The following is a 19,525-nucleotide window of genomic DNA, read 5'->3' on the forward strand; positions in this document are numbered from 1 at the left end:
TGAAACAGAGTGTTTTGGAGACTTTCAAAAATACAGATATAAATTTGAGAAAGATTACAAGAGCATGTTTATTATTCATGACGCTGTGATGTCACTTACTGATGTCATTTTGTCCGATGTGGGAATTTTAATGTAGAGGTATTTCCGATAGTTTCAGTTGTTTAAAAAAGTGCTATTAATCTTTTTTATTTCAATTCACTATATGATAATATTAGAGCATCATGAAAATAAGGTATGTTTGATGATTTATGATTGAAACATGGTTTGTACAAACTTATATTTCTTAAGGCTTGATGCAGTTTGTTGCTCGTATCTGTGTTTGGCCTTGTTTTTTTTTTTGTTTTTTTTTTGGGACCTCAGCTACTTTATTTAAACAACAAAAATTTAAAGGCAAGCTTTTGAACATCATTAAGACATAAAAAAGTTTAAATACATGTTTAATTGCAGGGAAATATTTATTTGATACTAAGTGATTTACTGTATATACAAGGTTCAGATTGGTGAAGATTTAAAAAAACATTTAATGCTCACTCATATTTAGAGATGAGTTTAGCATGTAAAGGATGATGATGCAGCATCTAATATATTAAGTAAATAAATGAAACATTTGTTAATTTAGTTGTCAATTGATCATTTTCAGCAGTAAATTATTTTAATGATTGAATCTCAGTCAAAAAGACCTCCTGCTCCGGTTCTTACCCCAAATAATCTAGTTTAACAATTAAATTAAAATTAAAAGCAGTATTTATTAAAAAAAATGAATGACATTTATCTTGGCTTTTTTGTTGCTAGTGAATTGCTCTGCTGGTTGAGTTTAAGAAACAACTACTTGTTTTTTCTATTTCTGCAGTTGGTGCTTCATCTGTGTGTTTGCACTGCTGATAAACAAAGGTGAGCATCTGAACAACACATCTGAAAGATAGATACATTTATCTGAGAGGAAACTTCTCCATCAAACTCATCAATCTTACTGATGCTGATGCAGAAAAATACATCTGCTACATCACACCCTCAGATGAACATGAGACTTTACAGCTGATCATCAAAGGTGTGTGAAAATAATATATTATTTCAATATTATATTCACCTGTGATGTTCCAGTCTAAATGTTGTTTTGCGTACATGATATGGATCTGCTGTCTTTATCACAGTGCAGTAATTTTTCATCCTTTATTGTTTTAATGCAAAATCAACAAAAGAAAAGGCAAACTTATCAACTGATCAAGAAAACCAAGGAGAAGAGAAAGGAGCAGACAGTGTTGGGACAACATTGCTCTGGGTTTGCATTGTATTAGCAGTATTAATAGCCTTTTTGTTCACAATTCTCTTTAGAAACAGAATTCAAACTGCCTTATTATCTTCTGTCATGACTCAATAGTGTCCGTTGCTCTTTTCACTTTTCTTATTTTAGATACACTGTTTTGTGCTCTTATATTTTTGCTGCTTGCACTGTAGTGTTCTTTGTAAAACTGAATGAGATCTCTGAAAGAGTCTCTCTGTATGCTGCCTATAATTTTGTATCACAAATGTATTTTGTATTATTTGTAGTAGTTTATATTTGTTAATAATATAACTGCACATAATTTATTAAAGTAAATATAAAAACAAAACTGACTATTCTTATTTTTTATGGAATAATGCAAAATTTATTATAAATGATTTATCTGTGCAAGCCTTTTATGTGCCTAAGTAATCTTTAATCACTTCCCCTCACTCTTCTTGATGTATGGCAAGGGCAGAACAGCCTGTCACTCACATGAATCTGTGGCAAAGCAAAGAACAACGATCCAGTCAAATCTGATGTACAAAATAAAAGCCAGCCTACTTTCTTATTTTATCTAAAGTTTTTACTTTATACCTGGTGAGGCTTTTACCCTGTGTAAGTGGGCAAAAGGGCCCACCTTGCCACCTCAATACAAGTTTTTCAAACAAAATAAACCACTTTTATGATTTATTTTCACACAAAATCTGTTGCTCCGTTAATGTTGAATAAAATAATAAATAATAATTGATCATAAATATATTGATAACTGAATTAATAAATGAACTTACAACTGAAGAATTGTGACATTTATAGCGTAACAGCCTTTTACATAAAACATTGAAAGGCCCTAAAATTAACAGCTGCCATCCAGTGTTGAGACCAGAAATCTCAAGTGGGTGGATCTTGGTGAAAATGGTTGAAGATCTCACTGTTTGCAGACTCTTGAGGGCAGCAGAGAACAACAGCAGTATCTACATTACACAATATGTTGTTTCACTTTGGCTTTGCCCTGTAAACATCCATGTTAATTTATTATTATTATTATTATTATTATTATTATCATCATCTAAGTTTCTTAAAGACTCATGGGGGTCCCAGTATTCTGCAGAGAAATGGAGCTTGACTTTTCTCACTTGTGCCTGGGTTTATTACTCCAACATCCTGGTGATGAAGCAAAACCACTCAGTAATAAAAGAAAAGAAACAAAACTGAGTGTATAGATCTATGTATTTAAGAACAAGTCAGAGCACTATGAGAACAGGCTTCACTGCTATTATGTCCATAAAACAGAAACACAATACAACAATGATATGATATAATACATGTTATAAATTTACACAAAAGATATTTATTGGACAACTAACATGTAGAACTGTTAATACAAAAATCTCATTGGATTATTACAATTAATGGCGAAATTATTTTTTTTTTTAAACTTGACTGATATTCCTACTGTATTTCAGTATTACAGTATGATGAGAATATGTATCAAAAGCATTTTGTCTGTATACTACAAAAACAATACAACAACAAACAATACAAACTGCTGTGATACATACAATACAAAATAATAGAAGAATAGGAATGCAAACTTAACTGTCATGGCAAAAGCGTAACCAGTGCAACAAGACCACATCAATGCCGAATAACATTTAAATAACAAAATTAATGGTGTACTTATTTCTTTTCTTTAAAAAAAAATGTGTGTAAATATGTCTGTAAATTAATTCTACCAATGCTTTGACCATGTAACACATTTTTACCATGCCAATACAGCCAATTGAATATCAAATCTATTAATATTATAACAGTGCAAAAGAAAAAAATTTACATGTGCCAGTGAATTAAAAAAAAAAAAAAAAAACACATAACCAATGTGTCACACCCCTGGGGCCTGTACCATGATAGTAGCTGAACAAATTCAGAGTTACAGGATTTGTTTTGAGTTGACAATACCAAACCTCTCCAATCCAGCTTTGTTGGTACCATAATGCTGTTCATCAACTTTCTTTGTCAACTCAGGCTTTGATCCTGAGCTTGTGGAGCATGTGCACATGAATGTTTGACAACACTGCTGAACAGCCAATCACGAGCCTTGCAACACAAAGCAAGTTTAATTTACTTTTCGCGAGAGATCCATCGAGAAAGGTTAAAGGTTTTGCTAAAGGTTAAAAGATAGAAGAATATGACAAATTGAAACATCATATGAAACATGAAAGAGGACAAATAAAATCAATTGTCTTGCTAGTTATACATTTGAAAATATATAGCGATAGAGACTCGAATCTATAAGGTCACATATATTCATTTTTAAAATAGTGTTATCGATTATACAGCTAATATATATTACATGATCTGTACACATTATTTAAAATAAATGATTTATAATAACTGTTAAACCAAAATTGCTTGTGTGTAATGGATTAATAAAAATATTAATCATATAATTATTATATAAATCATATAAAAATCTCATTAGGCTATTACTAAAAGTTAATGTGATTAAAGTCAGAAAATTTGGGGTTTTTTTTTTTTGTGACCTTTAATTTGAATCAAGAGAAACTGGGGGAGTGACGTTTTGTGTAAAATGTGTCACTTTGCTCACTTCTGATTGATCCAACTTCAGTTTGAGATCTCTAAACCAGAACAGCTAACAGCAGTTAAGCTGTGGAGTGTAAGTTACAATGGCAATGCACAATGGAAATGAATGGGTTTTAGGTACGTGGTACCTAAAACAAAGGATTGGTGCAAACTAACCTGAAATTTACCTGGCTAGCCAGCTAATCCAGCTTCATGGTACAGGCCCCTGGACTCTTTATGTGTGTTTTTGCCCCTGTGACCCAGTTTCTGTTTCCCATGTTTGGTTTGATTAGTTCCCAGGTTTGTCTAGTTTTCTTCCCCATGTGTTCCATGTCCCCGTTAATAAAGTTATTTCATGCACCTGTCTGCCCTTCGTTATCCTGTCTTTATAACTCTTGTCCTTTGAGTTTAGTTATGTCAGGTCTACAAGGCAGTATGTGTGTCTTACTCCTGCGGTCCATGTTGGATTTACCCCTGTGTTGGATTAATAAAGTCATATCTTGATTATTCTCGACTCCGTGTTCCTTCCGGCAACATAGTGTGAGAGAAGACCTGACCTAAAAACCTGTTTATTCTGTTTGTCTGCCATCCTTTTGTTTTTTTTTGTTTTTTTCTCAGACTTCTTCTTTCCATTGTGTGTGATGGATCCCCTCCTTTGCCTGGAATACCTCCTCCTGCTGGAGCAAGGGAAGTATTCACTCAGGGCACACACCAGTCTGTTCAGGATCATGGCAAGCCTCACCAACTACCTGGCTGACGTGCTTTCTACAACGCCAGTTTGAACATTGCGCACCGAGCGCCATCGTCTGAGAATGGTTCACAAGCAAATTGCGGCGCATTTGTGGAGTGGACACTGGTGAGAAATGGATCTCCGTTCCCCACCTGTTCCCAGGGATTGATCGCTAGTGCCACTCCCGACCCAGAGCCCAGCCCACCATCTCCCCATGGTAAGGAGCATAAGCATAAGCCCACCGATGATGGAGAGCCAGAGCGCAACCTGTCAGTCCAGGTGCGAGAACCGGCAACAGTGCCCACCACAAGAGAGCAAGCCGTGGACTGTGAGTGCGTAGTGGAGCTCTGCCCCCTGCATCGTGGCTGAGGCCGAGCAAAATATGGAGCGCCAAAGGGGTCAAAATGAGGTGCGGGATCTTATAGAATGACTCAGTACTGGAAGTTGTAATACCCCTCCATCTCCGCTGGTCCCGTCCTGCTCTCCTCCATCCTAGGTTTCCTTGTCCAGCCCTGAGGGGGCTTCCACTTCCCCAGGCACTCGCTCCAGTGCCTGCTCCTAGAAGGTGCCCTCCTGTGGCCGCTCCTCCAAAATTCCCACCCTGCCACCTACACCGCTGTTGTCTGGCAGCCCCTCTGCTCACCGTCAGCCCACCATCATTGCGGTGCAAGCTCCGTGGGACTGCCATCCTCCAGCGACGCTATTGTTGGAGTCTCCCTCTCCTCCGCCTCGGCCCATTGACCCGTCGGCTCCACCATGGCTCTTAGCTCCCTCTCCGCCATGGCCTGGCAGTCCACAAGCTTCGCCTGGCTCCCTTGTCCCTCCGGCACCGCCTTGGTCTGGTGTCGTCCATCCTATGCCTCTGGACTCGTCAATCCCCTCTCCTCTGGCTTCGCCTCGTCCCTCCGGCTCTGTCAGGCTCCTTTATCCACTGGGCTCCATCTCAGTCCTCAGAGCCATCAGTTCTGCCTAGGACCTCCAGATTCTCCCCGTCACCCTGGCTCTTCGGCTCTCTGCCTCGGGCTCCTCCACCTGCTCTGTTGCCATGGGTCAGCCCCCTGGAGTCAGCGGCCATTCCTTTTCCATGGCTCCTCCCACTATCCATGTCCCCGTTAATTAGTTGTTCCATGCACCTGTCGGCCCTTCGTTATCCTGTCATTATAAGCCTTGTCCTTTTTAGATTTGTTGGGTCTACAAGTCAGTATGTGTGTCTTTTCTCCTGTGTTCCATGTTGGATTTACCCCTGTGTTGGATTAATAAAGTCTTATCTTTATTCCGTGTTCCTTCTGGCAGCGTAGTGTGTCACACTGCTTGAATGCATAGAAGTATATTTTGAAAGGCAAAATGACCGAAGTTTTCTGAAATTTTCTCAGTCTTCCTGTCTCTCTGTAGGTAAGAATGTGATTTTTTTTTTTTTTTTTTTACAGGCAATAATGCACAAAACCAAGACCTGACGTAATTTCTCATAAGTGTCTCCTAGCATCAGAATATTAAAGAATATTACCCTTCAGTCTTGAATAATACACATTTGATTGATATAAAACAAGAGAAGTCCAGATCTTGAGAAGAAGAGGAAAAAAAGGTAATTTCCTCTTGTAGAAAAATTTCATTTTTGATTAAAAAGACAGACTATTTTCCCTGTTGTTTTCAATTCCAATTTAATCTGTTAACCTGCAGCCCACTGGCGGCGTCCTTGTTTGCACTTGTCAATATTTATGAATAGATTAAATGAAACTGGACAAATTTAATCTTGACAAACTATATATTATAAAGATAAAAAAAAAAAAGAAAGATAGGCATGGTCGTGATGGCTCATGACGCGTGCTCTGACGCACCTGTCTGTTGATGGAGGCGGAATTTAGCGATCGCCTCTTTCTTTTTATATATGTTTTGTAAGGTCCATGCACTTGGTCCAAGGAAGGTATCCAGTGCTTGCTGAAGGTTTCCTGCGTGTTCGGTCTTTTCAGCGCATAGAGATATTTAATTTAAGATAAACTCAAATCTGACTCCATTTTAATATTGTCACAGTGTCTGGGTTGTGTTCCCTGGGTGTCCACTAGATGTCCTCTTTTCCCACGGTGTCACTACTGGACCACTTCCGTGCGGCCGGATCAACGGGGACAGAACGACTCCATCACAGTAAGAACCAGCAGTATGTCTTTTGATGTTTCCCGTTCCCCAGCCAGGATGGTGGAGCGGAGAGCAAAATATTTGAAGTTGACCGCCCTCTGCCAAGAGGGCAATGAGGTGGGTGTCATGGCACAGATGTTCTGGTCCTTGGCAGAGGGCATGGGATATAATGACGCGGCCCTAAAGGACTATTTTAACAGCGGGCTGGATGACCCGGTTCCTCAAGAGGAAATGGCCCATCTGGACACATTTGAGTTCTGGGAATTTGTATTTTATTTGCAGCATAGGCTTCCGTGGGATGCCCCAGCCACTCCTGTCTCTTCCGGTGGGATGGCCGCCGATCCAGTGCCACTGCCCAAAATGCCCGTCATTCCAGCGCCACGGTCCAAGATGGCCGCCCGTCCAGAGTCATGGCCCAAGATGGCCGCCAGCCCAGCGCCACAGCCCAAGATGGCCGTCAGCCTAGCGCCACAGCACAAGATGGCCACTAACCCAGCGCCAATGCCCAATTGGCCAACGTTACAGTGCCACAGCCCAAGATGGCCGCCAGCCCAGCGCCAATGCCCAAATTGGCCACCGGTTCAGCGCCACAGTCCAAGATGGCCGTCAGCCTAGCGCCACAGCACAAGATGGCTGTCTGTCCAGCGCCACAGCACAAGATGGCCGCTAACCCAGTGCCAATGCCCAAATTGGCCACCGGTCCAGCGCCACAGTACAAGATGTCCGCCAGTCCAGCGCCACAACCCCAGATGGCCGCCAGCCCAGCACCACAGTACAAGATGGCCGCCTGTCCAGAGTCATGGCCCAAGATGGCTGCTTGCCCAGCGCCGCTGCAAAGGATGAGAGTCTCAGCTGACCCTCCGGAGTCGAGTCAGGTGCCAGTTGACCCTCCAGAGTCGAGTCAGGTGCCAGTGAACTCTCCAGAGTCGAGTCAGGTGCCAGTGAACTCTCCAGAGTCGAGTCAGGTGCCACTGAACTCTCCAGAGTCGAGTCAGGTGCCAGTGAGCTCTCCAGAGTCGAGTCAGGTGCCAGTGAACTCTCCAGAGTCAGGGCTAGTCACCGCTGATCCTCCAGAGTCAGGGCTAGTCACCGCTGATCCTCCAGAGTCAGGGCTAGTCACCGCTGATCCTCCAGAGACTAGGCTGGTCACCGTTGACCTTTCAGAGTCAAGTCAAGTGACCGGTGATCTTCAAGGACTGAGTCAAGTCACCGGGGACCTTCATGAACAGATGCAAGTCACCAATAATCTTCATGAGCAGAGCCAGGTCAGCACCGATCTTTTGGAGTCCAGTAGAGACACCATGGAATTACCAGAGTCTCGTCCTCCCGTTGATCCGGCCGCACAGAAGAGGTGAGCTTCTGATCCGCCCTGGGGGCTTTGTGCATCGACCACAAGGATGTGGTGGTCTTCTGCTCCGCCCTGGAGGGCTTCCGCCTTGACCACAGGGGTGTGGTGGTCTTCCGCTCCGTCCTGGGAGCCTTCCGCCCTGACCACATGGTGGTGGTGGTCTTCTGCTCCGCCCTGGGGAACTCTGGCCTCGACCACAAGGTTCTGGTGGTCTTCTTCTCCGCCCTGGGGGGCTTCCGCCTTGACCAAAGGGGTGTGGTGGTCTTCTGCTCCGCCCTGGGGGGTTTCCGCCTTGACCACAGGGTTGTGGTGGTCGTCTGCCCCGCCCTGGAGGGCTTCCACCTTGACCACAGGGGTGTGGGGGTCTTCTGCTCCGCCCTGGGGGGCTTCCGCCCTGACCACACGGTTGAGGTGGTCTTCTGCTCCGCCCTGGAGGGTTTCCGCCTTGACCACATGGTTGTGGTGGTCTTCTGTTCCGCTCTGGTGGGCGCCACGTGAAGTCCTTCATGGACTTATGTTTTTCGTTTTCTGATGTGTTTTCTGTCGGTTCCCCTCTGTTAGCCTGGCCCTCTGTCCCTCCCCCTGGACCTCCTCCCTCCTGGTCTCCCTGTTTTGTGTTTACACTTCTGGTGTCTGTTTCCCATGTTTCCTTTCTGGCCCTCCGTCCCTCCCCCTGAGCCTCCACCTGTCCGCCTCCCTCCTGGTCTCTGTTTTGTGTCATGTCGTGGAGCGTCTGGGAGCCGCTCTGTAGAGGGGGGGTACTGTCCCAGTGTCTGGGTTGTGTTCCCTGGGTGTCCACTAGATGTCCTCTTTTCCCACGGTGTCTTTCACTTCATTAATCGCATTCCTCACGTCCCTGCATAATTATTGCACCCAGCTGTCACTTATTACCTATCATCACACCCGGTCAGTTTCCCATTAGCATTTGTCTCTCCTTGTGTATATAACCTGGTCTGTCTTAGTATGTGTCACGGAGTCGTTGTTAATTCATGTCCGTCATCTTGTCGTGCTCTTGCCTTGTGTCCTTGTTTGGTTTGGTTTTGTTTGGTATCGACCTCTGCCTGGACTGTTTACCCTTTTGGATTGCCCTTAATAAAAGACTTACTCGCAATTGGTTCTATCTCCGTGCCTCATTGGATCCCTGCCATGACAAATATGACCTTGAATTTAGGTTGAAAATAAAATTTTGTATGTATACAATTTGGTTGTATGTCTGTTTCTAATTAGTATTCTTCTGACATTTGATTATTCTAGTTAACTCTTTAGTTTTAAATTTACTCGTTCATTAGGAATCTATATTGCTCAGGGTGTATCATGTCAGCCGATGTATACATGTACCCCATGATAACAAACTCTCCTGTCTGATCATTAGTCAGAGGTTATAACTAACTATTTAATAGACCACCTCATGCTTGTCATTCTTTAAATAGTGGTTCTGTTTAGCCCCCAACAGTCACCTATGTAACAACTTAGTTAAAGCTAAAACAATCAGAGATTATGGCTAGCACTGTGAAATACGTTATTCCAATCATGTTTTATCTACCCCCCTTTAATTAATCTAATTATATAACAACTTGAATATAGTGAGACAATAACCAGAGGTTAATGCTACTACTATGAAATATGCCCAAACTATGCTAATACTAGTATTTTCTCTAGCCCCCATAGTTAATGCAACTGCATAACAACTTAACTAAAGTCAAGCAGTTAATCAGGAATCTATAACCTCACCTGATGTGCCCCATGCTCCATCTAGCCTGAGATTTAGTATATACTAACCCTGGACGCAGATTTGCGGTAACATATCCTATCACTTATTCTACTTGAGGAAATAATTTCAGAGTAAATCAGAATAAAATCACATGTAACAATTTATTATCAGTCAGGTAAATATGTATTATGTCAATTACATAGCCAATTCAAAGATATCAAATCAATACAATTCATCTCAAAGATGAATCTAAGAGTAAAAGACGTTTAGAAAAATACACAATATGAAGTGTGTAGGCACACTTCGTGCTATGGGCTAGCTCATTCTTGCTACAGAAGCCCCTGATCCTTTTGCTGCAATCCTTTTAAATACAAAACCAAGATAAAACATATCCCAAATGGAGGGATGAACAAACAACTGAAATTTGCATTAACCCAGGTCCCAGACCGGGGTAGTTCCCTGTCAAGGGAGCTTCGAACTGCGTCCTCTTAGGGGACACTATGGGGAACACCTCGTCGTGACCCGTGTCTGAAGCATACTTTGAAAAACGCCAACGTGTTGGCCGACGACAGCCTCTGACGTCTCTACCGGCGCGACTATAAATACACGCCCGTAGGACCCGTCACTTATCTTCTTCGTCTTCATTGACTGTTTTGTTTGAAGCGTGCATCTGAGAAACGACCAAAACGGTAAGAGCGATCTATCATTGTTATCATGGCATCCACTAGCAAGGCGTTTAAACAGTGTGTGCATCCATGTCAGCGTTATTTGACACCTGATGACACACACAGTCTTTGCGTCTCTTGTTTGGGTGAAGAGCACACGCACGATGTCCTTGAGGGGGCAATCTGCATGCACTGTGAACGTTTTTCTGTGAAAAAGCTCCGCTCTCGTTTGTCTCTCTTTTCGAAGAAAGAGGGACATCCATCTGGTTCCCGTGGCTCAGGTCCCACCATTGCCGAAGCACGGAGGAGAATGAGCTCATGGGGATCACAGGTGGATCTCGCTGAGGAATGTAGAGAGGGACTTTTCCTTTCACACTCTCCGGTGGCAAACGAGAGTGAACTTCAGGAGGAAGATGCGTTGTCATTAACCCTTTCTGATACTGAAATTAGTGCTTTGCTGGGTTCTACCCAGAAAGAGCAGTAGATGTCTGGGAGTGGCGAAGAAGCTGAGGCTGAGCCTTCTCAATCCTCCTGCCCTGCGTATGGGGAGCTATTAGAGGTTATGGATCGCGCCATGGCAAAATTAGACTTGCCATGGAAGCGTGCCAGAAAGGTAACGTCGCGAGGTAGCCTCGATAAGCGTTATTTGTCTGACCATAGCCCTCCAGCCCGGGTGAGCCTTCCATTCTTGCCTGACTTACATGCAGAAGTCGAAAAGGAATGGAAGAGGCCATTTTCCTCTCGCATCCATCGGTTTCAGCATACGAGTTATGCTAATATCGAGGGCATGCACGAAAACGGCTATGAGAGGATGCCCCCTGTAGAAGAGACGCTGGCTAGCTATCTCTCTGTGGGGGAAACATCCTCTCTTATATCTCCCTCTTTGCCATCTAAGCCCCTCCAGGATACATCCCGCTTAAATGGCTACCAAGCAGGCTACCTCCGCCATGGGTAGGTCTATGGTGGCCATGGTGGTAACGGAGAGACATCTGTGGGTGAACCTGGCAGACATCGGGAGGAAAGAAAGGGGGTTTCTTCTCGATGCTACTGTCTCGCCTTCTGAGCTGTTCGGTACCTCCGTCGAGATGGTGGTCGAAAAGTTCAGGGAGGCAAGGGCGGGCCCAGCTGCCTTTAAATCCTTCATTCCACGAAGGTCCAGGTCCGAGCCCGAACAACAAAGGGCAGGGGCAAGAGAAATCGCAGGTCACGAAGAGGTAAGCAGGGTCTGAGGGATGTGATTCAGATGAGGCAGCGTCCTCGTCCGGATCGGAGCAATACCTAGGAGTTACTCACTTCCTTTGGATGTTTTTAACTTCTGTTTTTATTCTCCCCTGCCTAGTTCCCCTGTAGCCACCAGCTCTCCACCTGATCGAGGTTAGGTGGGAAGTTTCTCACATAACAGTCTCCTATCCTGGACCTATGATGTTTTTGGTTGGTCCTATATTCATAGTAACCACCTTACTGACGGTCCGGACCAAAAGCGGGTGCCCCGTAAGCGGGACTCCAGTACAGGAGGGTGGGTGAGTATTACTAACAAACTCTGTGAGTTTCCTTTACAGTGCTCAGTTCCGGCTTTGTGCTCTGGTATTAGGTGGCTTCGTTCCCTTTCTTAAGATGATTAGCCCTGGGTTCCTTGGGCTTCATTCAACCAGTGTGTATTTGTTATACACCTCAAGCATCGCTTCCCTCACCATAAGGGGCTGTGTGGGCAATGCTCGTGGTAGTTTAGCAGCCATCCCCTTTTCTAAAAGAAAAAGGGGATGAGCATGCTGCTCGGAGCTCGGAGTCCTCCTCTCATAGGAGACTGAATTCTCGGGTTTTTCATAAGAGCGCTCCAGTTCTACACACTGTTTTTGAGACGCACTGTGAGAGCAGACATCCTGCTGAGGCAGGGGCTGAGGCTCGGGGAATGGCGCCTTTGCACCAAGGTTTTGCGGCTCGAGAGAGCATCGCACTATCCCCTCTGGCTTCCTCTGACTCATCCAGCTCCATTGGGGCTGGACGCCATGGTACAGGCGTGGCCGAGGCTTCATCTGTACATTACTTCCTCCAATTGCTCTGCTCCCGGGCCATTCCATCTACGAGCTGCTCTATCAGAGTGCCACGAGAGCCCCTCCTTAGAACAGTATTTGTAAATCCATGCTATGGTAACTGTGCACGTGAAGTCTTTGCACACTTTCTGAAATCCACACTGTGGTAAGTTCGCACGCTAGTACTCTGCGTTCTTTCTAAAATCCTATATGGTGAGGGCTTCGCGCGGCTGCTTCGTGCCCTTTCTTGAGTCGGTTAAAGCCCCATTCATCTTGGGCGCCACTCCACCCAGGTATCCTCTGATACCTATCTAGAACAGGGCGTTGCTACTAGAGTACTGTTGGGACAGCTCTTTCGGCAAGTTTTTTGCGAAAGCTAGCGGTAGCCCCTGTGCCACAGGCAAGACATGGTAGAAGAAAGTGCTTGGTTCTTAGCCGTATCCCTTTAAGGGAATCTTTTGTGATTCCAAGCCTTCAGCTCTACCCCGCCCTTTACGAAAAATAACCATGGTTTTATTATAGTAAAACTGTAGTAAACCATGGTTTTTTTGGCGTGTTGACTACCATTTGTATAACCACAGATTTACTACAAATACCATGGTTAAACCATGGTTAATATAGCAAAACCATGGTTAATTTGTGGTTACCATGGTTTAACTATAGTAACCATGGTTTTTTGGTTTCATATATAGTAAAACCATGGTTAATTTTCGTAAGGGCAGGCCAAGGCCCTACAGGTAAGTTGGGTATGTAGCTTAGGCCTTTGGCCATAAGGGATAATGTCATAGACAGCCATCTAACCATCCCAGGGGCGACTCCCGGTGAGATGGTAGAGTTGGTACTTAGTGTTTGCCATGATTCTGGTCTGCACTCCCCTCAGCATGGCGGTGTGGGTATACTGTTCCCCATAGTGTCCCCTAAGAGGACTTAGTTTGAAGTTCCCTTGACAGGGAACATCTCAGGTTACGAATGTAACCATGGTTCCCTGAGAGGGAACGAGACACTGCGTCCTCTAGCTCCCTGCCATGCTTCGAACGCAAGCTTCACAAAGAAGATAAGTGACGGGTCCTAAGGGGCACGTATTTATAGTCGCGCCGGTAGTGACGTCAGAGGCTGTCGCCGGCCAACACGTTGGCGTTTTTCAAAGTGTGCTTCAGACACGGGTCACGACGAGGTGTTCCCAATAGTGTCCCCTAAGAGGACGCTGTGTCTTGTTCCCTCTCAGGGAACCATGGTTACATTCGTAACCTGAGATGTTTATACCTCAAAGGGAACAAAAGGTAATTTACATTGAAGACCACTGAAAAGGGATCTCCCGTTATAGTAAGCAAAATATATCTTTAAATCTTAGGATCTGTATTATCTTTTAGTCTACTTTTGTAAGATTGAGACCAATGTACCACTCGCCCTGAGACTATTCAAATAATACCAGAAATGACTGTTAGTTCACTTGCATTGACATTTTCATGTAATCATTTTGAGCAGATTGAGTAGAAGGAAGCATGTGTGAAGGGATTTAAAATTAAACAAATGGCCAGAAGGGAAGGAGGTCTCCTGCACCTCCACTCTGTTTCTCAGGAGGTCAAAGTGTCTAAGTTTCTTTTATCCTTACAGTGTGAGTGCGTTTTATGTTTAATGTGGCTGTATCTGCATGATTACCATCTGTTTGAGTGCAAATCAACTCGCAATTACTGTGTAATCACAGGTATCAATGTGAATGTCATCTATATGAATAGAGTGTTATTTATTGACTTTATGGTATATTTATATGATTACCATCTTTATAACTGGCCATCAGCACATCAGCATGTATTTTCATTGTAATTCATTGTAAATGCTGCATTTCTAGCAATCTTTGGATGTTTTGTAATTGGCATACAAAGTTAAATCTTTTTTTATTTTTCTTACGCAAATTATTCTTATTTTATCTTTCTAGTGCTCAATTAAATTACTGTCTAAGATTCTGGCTATAGTTTTATAATTGAAAAAAGTGGTATGTTTAATGACTAATCAATACAGTTGGTAAATATTTTTTTATTTGGTGGGGGGGGGTAGACATAGTATCAGAAAAATGGTTGCAGGAATCAAATTTTTCGCTTTTTTTGCTTCAGGATGTCAATGCACTTCAGTATGTATAACTTAAATTTTTTTGAGCATTATCAACTCTGCTTGAAAAACAGTACAGCCCAAAGGGTCTTCTTTCCAAAGACACCAAAATGATGTTTGTAACAAACCGAAGTAAGAAACTGTTACAATTTTAAGTTAGGTAGGGCACTTCCAGCTGTGAGTCCCATAATGTGGGGTGCTGGCTAACAGGTTAAGTCTGATCACATTTACTCATTTAATTAACTTATGTTAATTTTACATATAATATCTAACATAACATCACATCAGACATCTTTCTACCCGCAGAAAGGATCAGTTTTTTTCTTATACTTAATTTTCATTATAATTGTAAAAGTAACCCGGTACAATATTTTGTAGTCTAACCAATAAAGACATTTTTGTTTTTCTTTCATTTGTGAAATGAAATCCACTCATGACAGACTGATAATTGGAGATGTGTTAGATAAACTATGATAAGAAACCTGTTCGATATAACTAATGGGGAAAACATCTGAAAGACAGCTTGTCTCTCAGGAGTCTTTAATATACTTAAGCAAATTAAGTAAACCTCTACGGAGGTCTCTCGAGCAGCTAGTACGGCAGTTACCTGGTGGTTCACCACTCCAGGGCACCAAACCAGCCACTCTGATCATACCTGAGGTCAGACTTGAGAGACTGATTCCATTAGTAGATTATTTGGGAGTGTGAAAACAACTGCCTTACGTGCCCCAGTGGGTCCTGTACAATGTAGTAGGAAGCCACAGAATTCAGTTCAGTTCTCCTCCACCTCAATTCAGTGGGGTCTTTCCCACCCTGGTGAGCCCCTAGCAGGCTCTGATAATGGAACAGAAGTAGACACTGCATGCCTTTGATTCAGGCAAAACAAAAAAAAAATTCAGATAATTTTAAATGTTAAAACGTGTTAATATTTATCATATTAAAAATACTTCAAATTAAGGGTACAAAATATATTGAGCAAATAAGTGCATCCTTGATGAGCATAAGAGACCTCTTTAAAAAGTAATATAAATCTAACTGGTCCCAAACATTTGAACAGAAGTGTTTATATAAATATATAACTATAAGAAGAAATTAAAAACTATTTCAAACAATCTAAATGAAAGTCTATCATCGGAGGTCAATAGTTAGTTATTTTGTTAATAAGCAGATGTGCTGTATCTAGTCAAGGTTGACATTGTTCAGTCTCACCACATCTGAGTCTTCAAACTCTCTCGCAGCTTTTGCCAGAATCCCCAGCTGTCTAGAGTCAGCTGTGGAGGCTTTGGTCGTCTGTCTTGTTTTGTTGGGAGATGATTGTTCACTTGGTCCTAAGTAAAAAAAAAAAAAAAAAAAAAAATAGTGGAGAAGGCTTATAGAAGGAACTCGTTGAAGAACAACAACACAACCAATAAAACCATACCTATATTATCACCATCTGGAAGGTCTCGTCCATCACGATCTTCATCTAATCCAGATCTTCTGGATGCTTCAGGCTCTGGTGTTTCTTGTTCTCGGACCGGGACGTCCCGCTCGTCCTGCGGGGGCTCTCCAGCAGCATCTGTCACATCTGGAGGAGCCCTGGCCCTCTCTGGAGAAGGCTGAGGGTCGGTCCTTACAACTGGACACACGCTGTTCTCCGAAGCCACTTGTGTGTCAGATTCATCAACGACAGACTTCTGAGGAGAGTTTTGTGAGGCGTCCGTCTCAGGCTCTGAGTTCTCAGTGACTTTCTTCTTACGCAGAGGGCTTTGCGTGAAACAAAGCGGTTTTCTTTTGGTGGGACTCTTCTTCGGGAGTCTGTTCTGAAGGTGTTTTAGAAACCGATCCCTCATGGACTGCCAGCTGTGCTCGGTCACGCGCCGTTTCTCCATTTCTTTCCAAACCAGGTTGCCTTTGGCTTCATGCTGCCGCTTTTCCATGAACTTCACGATGGCCGCGTCGTCTTCAGGTGAGTAACCCAGCCGCCCACTGCCCTGGTGACGGCTCGCCATCCTCGTCTGGACCGACGGTCCCACGCTGATCACATAGTCGTCCAGATCCAGCTGCAGGTTCTGCTCTACACAGTCTGTGATGTATTTGGTAGAGATGTACTGTAGGCCGGAGCTCGCCGTGACGGTAGTGGCGTCCCCGGGGTCGATCAGTAAAATAGCTCCGGGCTCTTGACTGCGACACAAAGAGCCTCCTCCGTTAGTTATCAGAGGATAGAGCTGAGTCTTCGTGGGACCGGGTCTCACATAGAAACACATTGACTGTCCACTTGTGTCCAGGAATAGGACAGGAGAGAGGTAGGGCACTTCCAGCTGTGAGTCCCATAATGTGGGGTGCTGGCTAACAGGTTAAGTCTGATCACATTTACTCATTTAATTAACTTATGTTAATTTTACATATAATATCTAACATAACATCACATCAGACATCTTTCTACCCGCAGAAAGGATCAGTTTTTTTCTTATACTTAATTTTCATTATAATTGTAAAAGTAACCCGGTACAATATTTTGTAGTCTAACCAATAAAGACATTTTTGTTTTTCTTTCATTTGTGAAATGAAATCCACTCATGACAGACTGATAATTGGAGATGTGTTAGATAAACTATGATAAGAAACCTGTTCGATATAACTAATGGGGAAAACATCTGAAAGACAGCTTGTCTCTCAGGAGTCTTTAATATACTTAAGCAAATTAAGTAAACCTCTACGGAGGTCTCTCGAGCAGCTAGTACGGCAGTTCCCTGGTGGTTCACCACTCCAGGGCACCAAACCAGCCACTCTGATCATACCTGAGGTCAGACTTGAGAGACTGATTCCATTAGTAGATTATTTGGGAGTGTGAAAACAACTGCCTTACGTGCCCCAGTGGGTCCTGTACAATGTAGTAGGAAGCCACAGAATTCAGTTCAGTTCTCCTCCACCTCAATTCAGTGGGGTCTTTCCCACCCTGGTGAGCCCCTAGCAGGCTCTGATAATGGAACAGAAGTAGACACTGTCTACTTCGGAGACCGAGGTGGTCCCTCTTCGCGTAGCAAAGTCAGTCACTCACTGTCAAGCAGTTTCAGACTGCTGGGTCTGATGGCCGCTGCTTCCAACGTGGTTACTTTTGGCCTGCTGTACATGAATCCCCTGCAGTTCAGGCTTAAGACCAAGGGGTTCTCCCTGAGGGGAAACCTGCTTCACATGCTCAAGGTCATGCAGCGATGCCTGTGACCATGTGACTTAGACATATGAAGGAAACATTGGTTTTTATCTCCGGGCCTGGTAGTGGGAGCTCCTGGTCGCCGCGTATGCTAGCAACGGATGCATCTCTCACCATTTGGGAGCGGCCATGAGTGGCACATGAGTTGACTGGAGATGCTGGCCTTGTTTCTAGCTTTTAAACACTTCCTCTCAGCCCTAAGAGATCGCTATGTTTTGGTACGCACTGACAACACAGCAGTGGTCTCTTATATATGTGAGAATCTTTGGCCAGGCTCAGGTTGACTTGTTTGCGACCCAGATGATATTTCACGGTTCCCTCTGATACTCTCTCTGACTCATCCAGCTCCACTGGGGCTGCCATGGTACAGAGGTGGCCGAGTCTGATGGGAGATTACCATCAGGAGAGAAATGTAAGCCCAGTGCTCTCATTACTATTATTATTTATAGTGCATATATTCGGTTTCATAATATTTCTCTTTAGAAGAAGAATTCAAGCTGCCTTATGTTCTTTTGACAGAAGAAAGAACAAAGAACAAAGAACAGTGACACAAATTACATAAACGTAGTATAAATGTTCGCATTTCATTTTCTTTAACTTTTCTTAATATTTAAATCTAGTTACAATTGTAACAGCTTTCATAGGTCCTCTCTGGTGCAGAAGACAAGAGTTTTGTGCTGGTCGTGCACTGTATTGATCGTATTACAGAATTATATCTTCAGACTGCAAACTAAATGATGCAATGATTAACAAAAGGAGATCAGGTGGTATGTTTTATTGGATTATTGCGTACGTCCTACCCACTCTATACTCTCTAATTATTTGACCTGTTAATACCTGCCATAAACCTCACATACATCATATGAGTAGATCTACTAGTTGAAATCAAACACACATATTTACTCAGAATTTTCTTGGTCCACTAGTAACAATTAGAATAAGGTTCATTTCAGTTACAAAAAAATAATTTACATTCCTTCACTTGAAACCTTACATTTTAAATTAAAATGCTGTTTAAATATCTGCTTTACAAATTTGTAAACACACTTTACTTCACATAAAACATTTCCTCTGTTTGCCATATATGATATGCCACTCTGAACTATCATGAATTACCTGCAGAGGGTAGCAGGGCACTGCTGCAAATAAAAATTAAAGATGACCATTTAATGTCCAAAATATAACATTACAGTCATAACCATAGACTGTAATAAACATGGCCGCAGTGTCCGTGACATCCCCTGTAGGTTTCTGAAGAGCGTTTCTGAATCCTAAAGTAGGCTTAGGTGACTGTCGCCATATTGGCTGCGCGTCACAGCACATCACTCCCGGATAATCAAAAATGGGCAAAAGGCGGGAGTAGGTTTCTGAAGCCACAATCACCTAGCTTGACGGCAATCCAGCAGCAGTCACTCAAGTGGCCACACACTTAATTGTGCAAAACTTTTAGGCTTAATATAATCTAAACGGATGAGTTATATATAAAAAAATTAAGTCCCTTCACAGTTGTCATGAAGGGCAAAATTATCTGTATAGACCAACATTTTTTGAACCAGGCTGTTGTCACAAAGAGAGTCAGAGGCGTTCGGATCCAAATGCAGTATTTATTTAGAGAATGGTCAGACAGGCAGAAATCAGGAATGGCGTCAGGGATAACCAGAATCGAAACCAGAAACAAGCAGAGATCGGGGCAGCCAGCAGAGAAATCAGAGTCAAATACACAGTACAAAGGTCAAACACAGGAATAACAAACACAGGGGAAAAACGC

At 43.2% G+C, this 19,525-nt stretch overlaps 2 protein-coding genes across 5 annotated transcripts in view; one reads left to right on the plus strand and one right to left on the minus strand.

Moving 5' to 3' along the window:
* LOC132131520 (CD276 antigen homolog) overlaps positions 1 to 19,525 on the plus strand; it is a 440,273-nt gene that overhangs the window by 39,310 nt on the left and 381,438 nt on the right. The gene's annotated exons all lie outside the window — the stretch shown is intronic.
* Positions 15,744 to 18,120, minus strand: LOC132131310 (telomeric repeat-binding factor 2-interacting protein 1-like). Its single transcript, XM_059543336.1, has 5 exons — positions 17,980 to 18,120; positions 17,652 to 17,762; positions 17,413 to 17,523; positions 15,997 to 16,864; positions 15,744 to 15,892 (listed from the first exon to the last, which is right to left on the minus strand). The coding sequence occupies exons 1-5, from the start codon at positions 18,118 to 18,120 to the stop codon at positions 15,744 to 15,746; spliced, it is 1,380 nt and encodes a 459-aa protein (XP_059399319.1).

The sequence above is a fragment of the Carassius carassius genome, chromosome 48 (genome assembly GCF_963082965.1).
Source record: "Carassius carassius chromosome 48, fCarCar2.1, whole genome shotgun sequence".
NCBI lineage: Eukaryota > Metazoa > Chordata > Actinopteri > Cypriniformes > Cyprinidae > Carassius > Carassius carassius.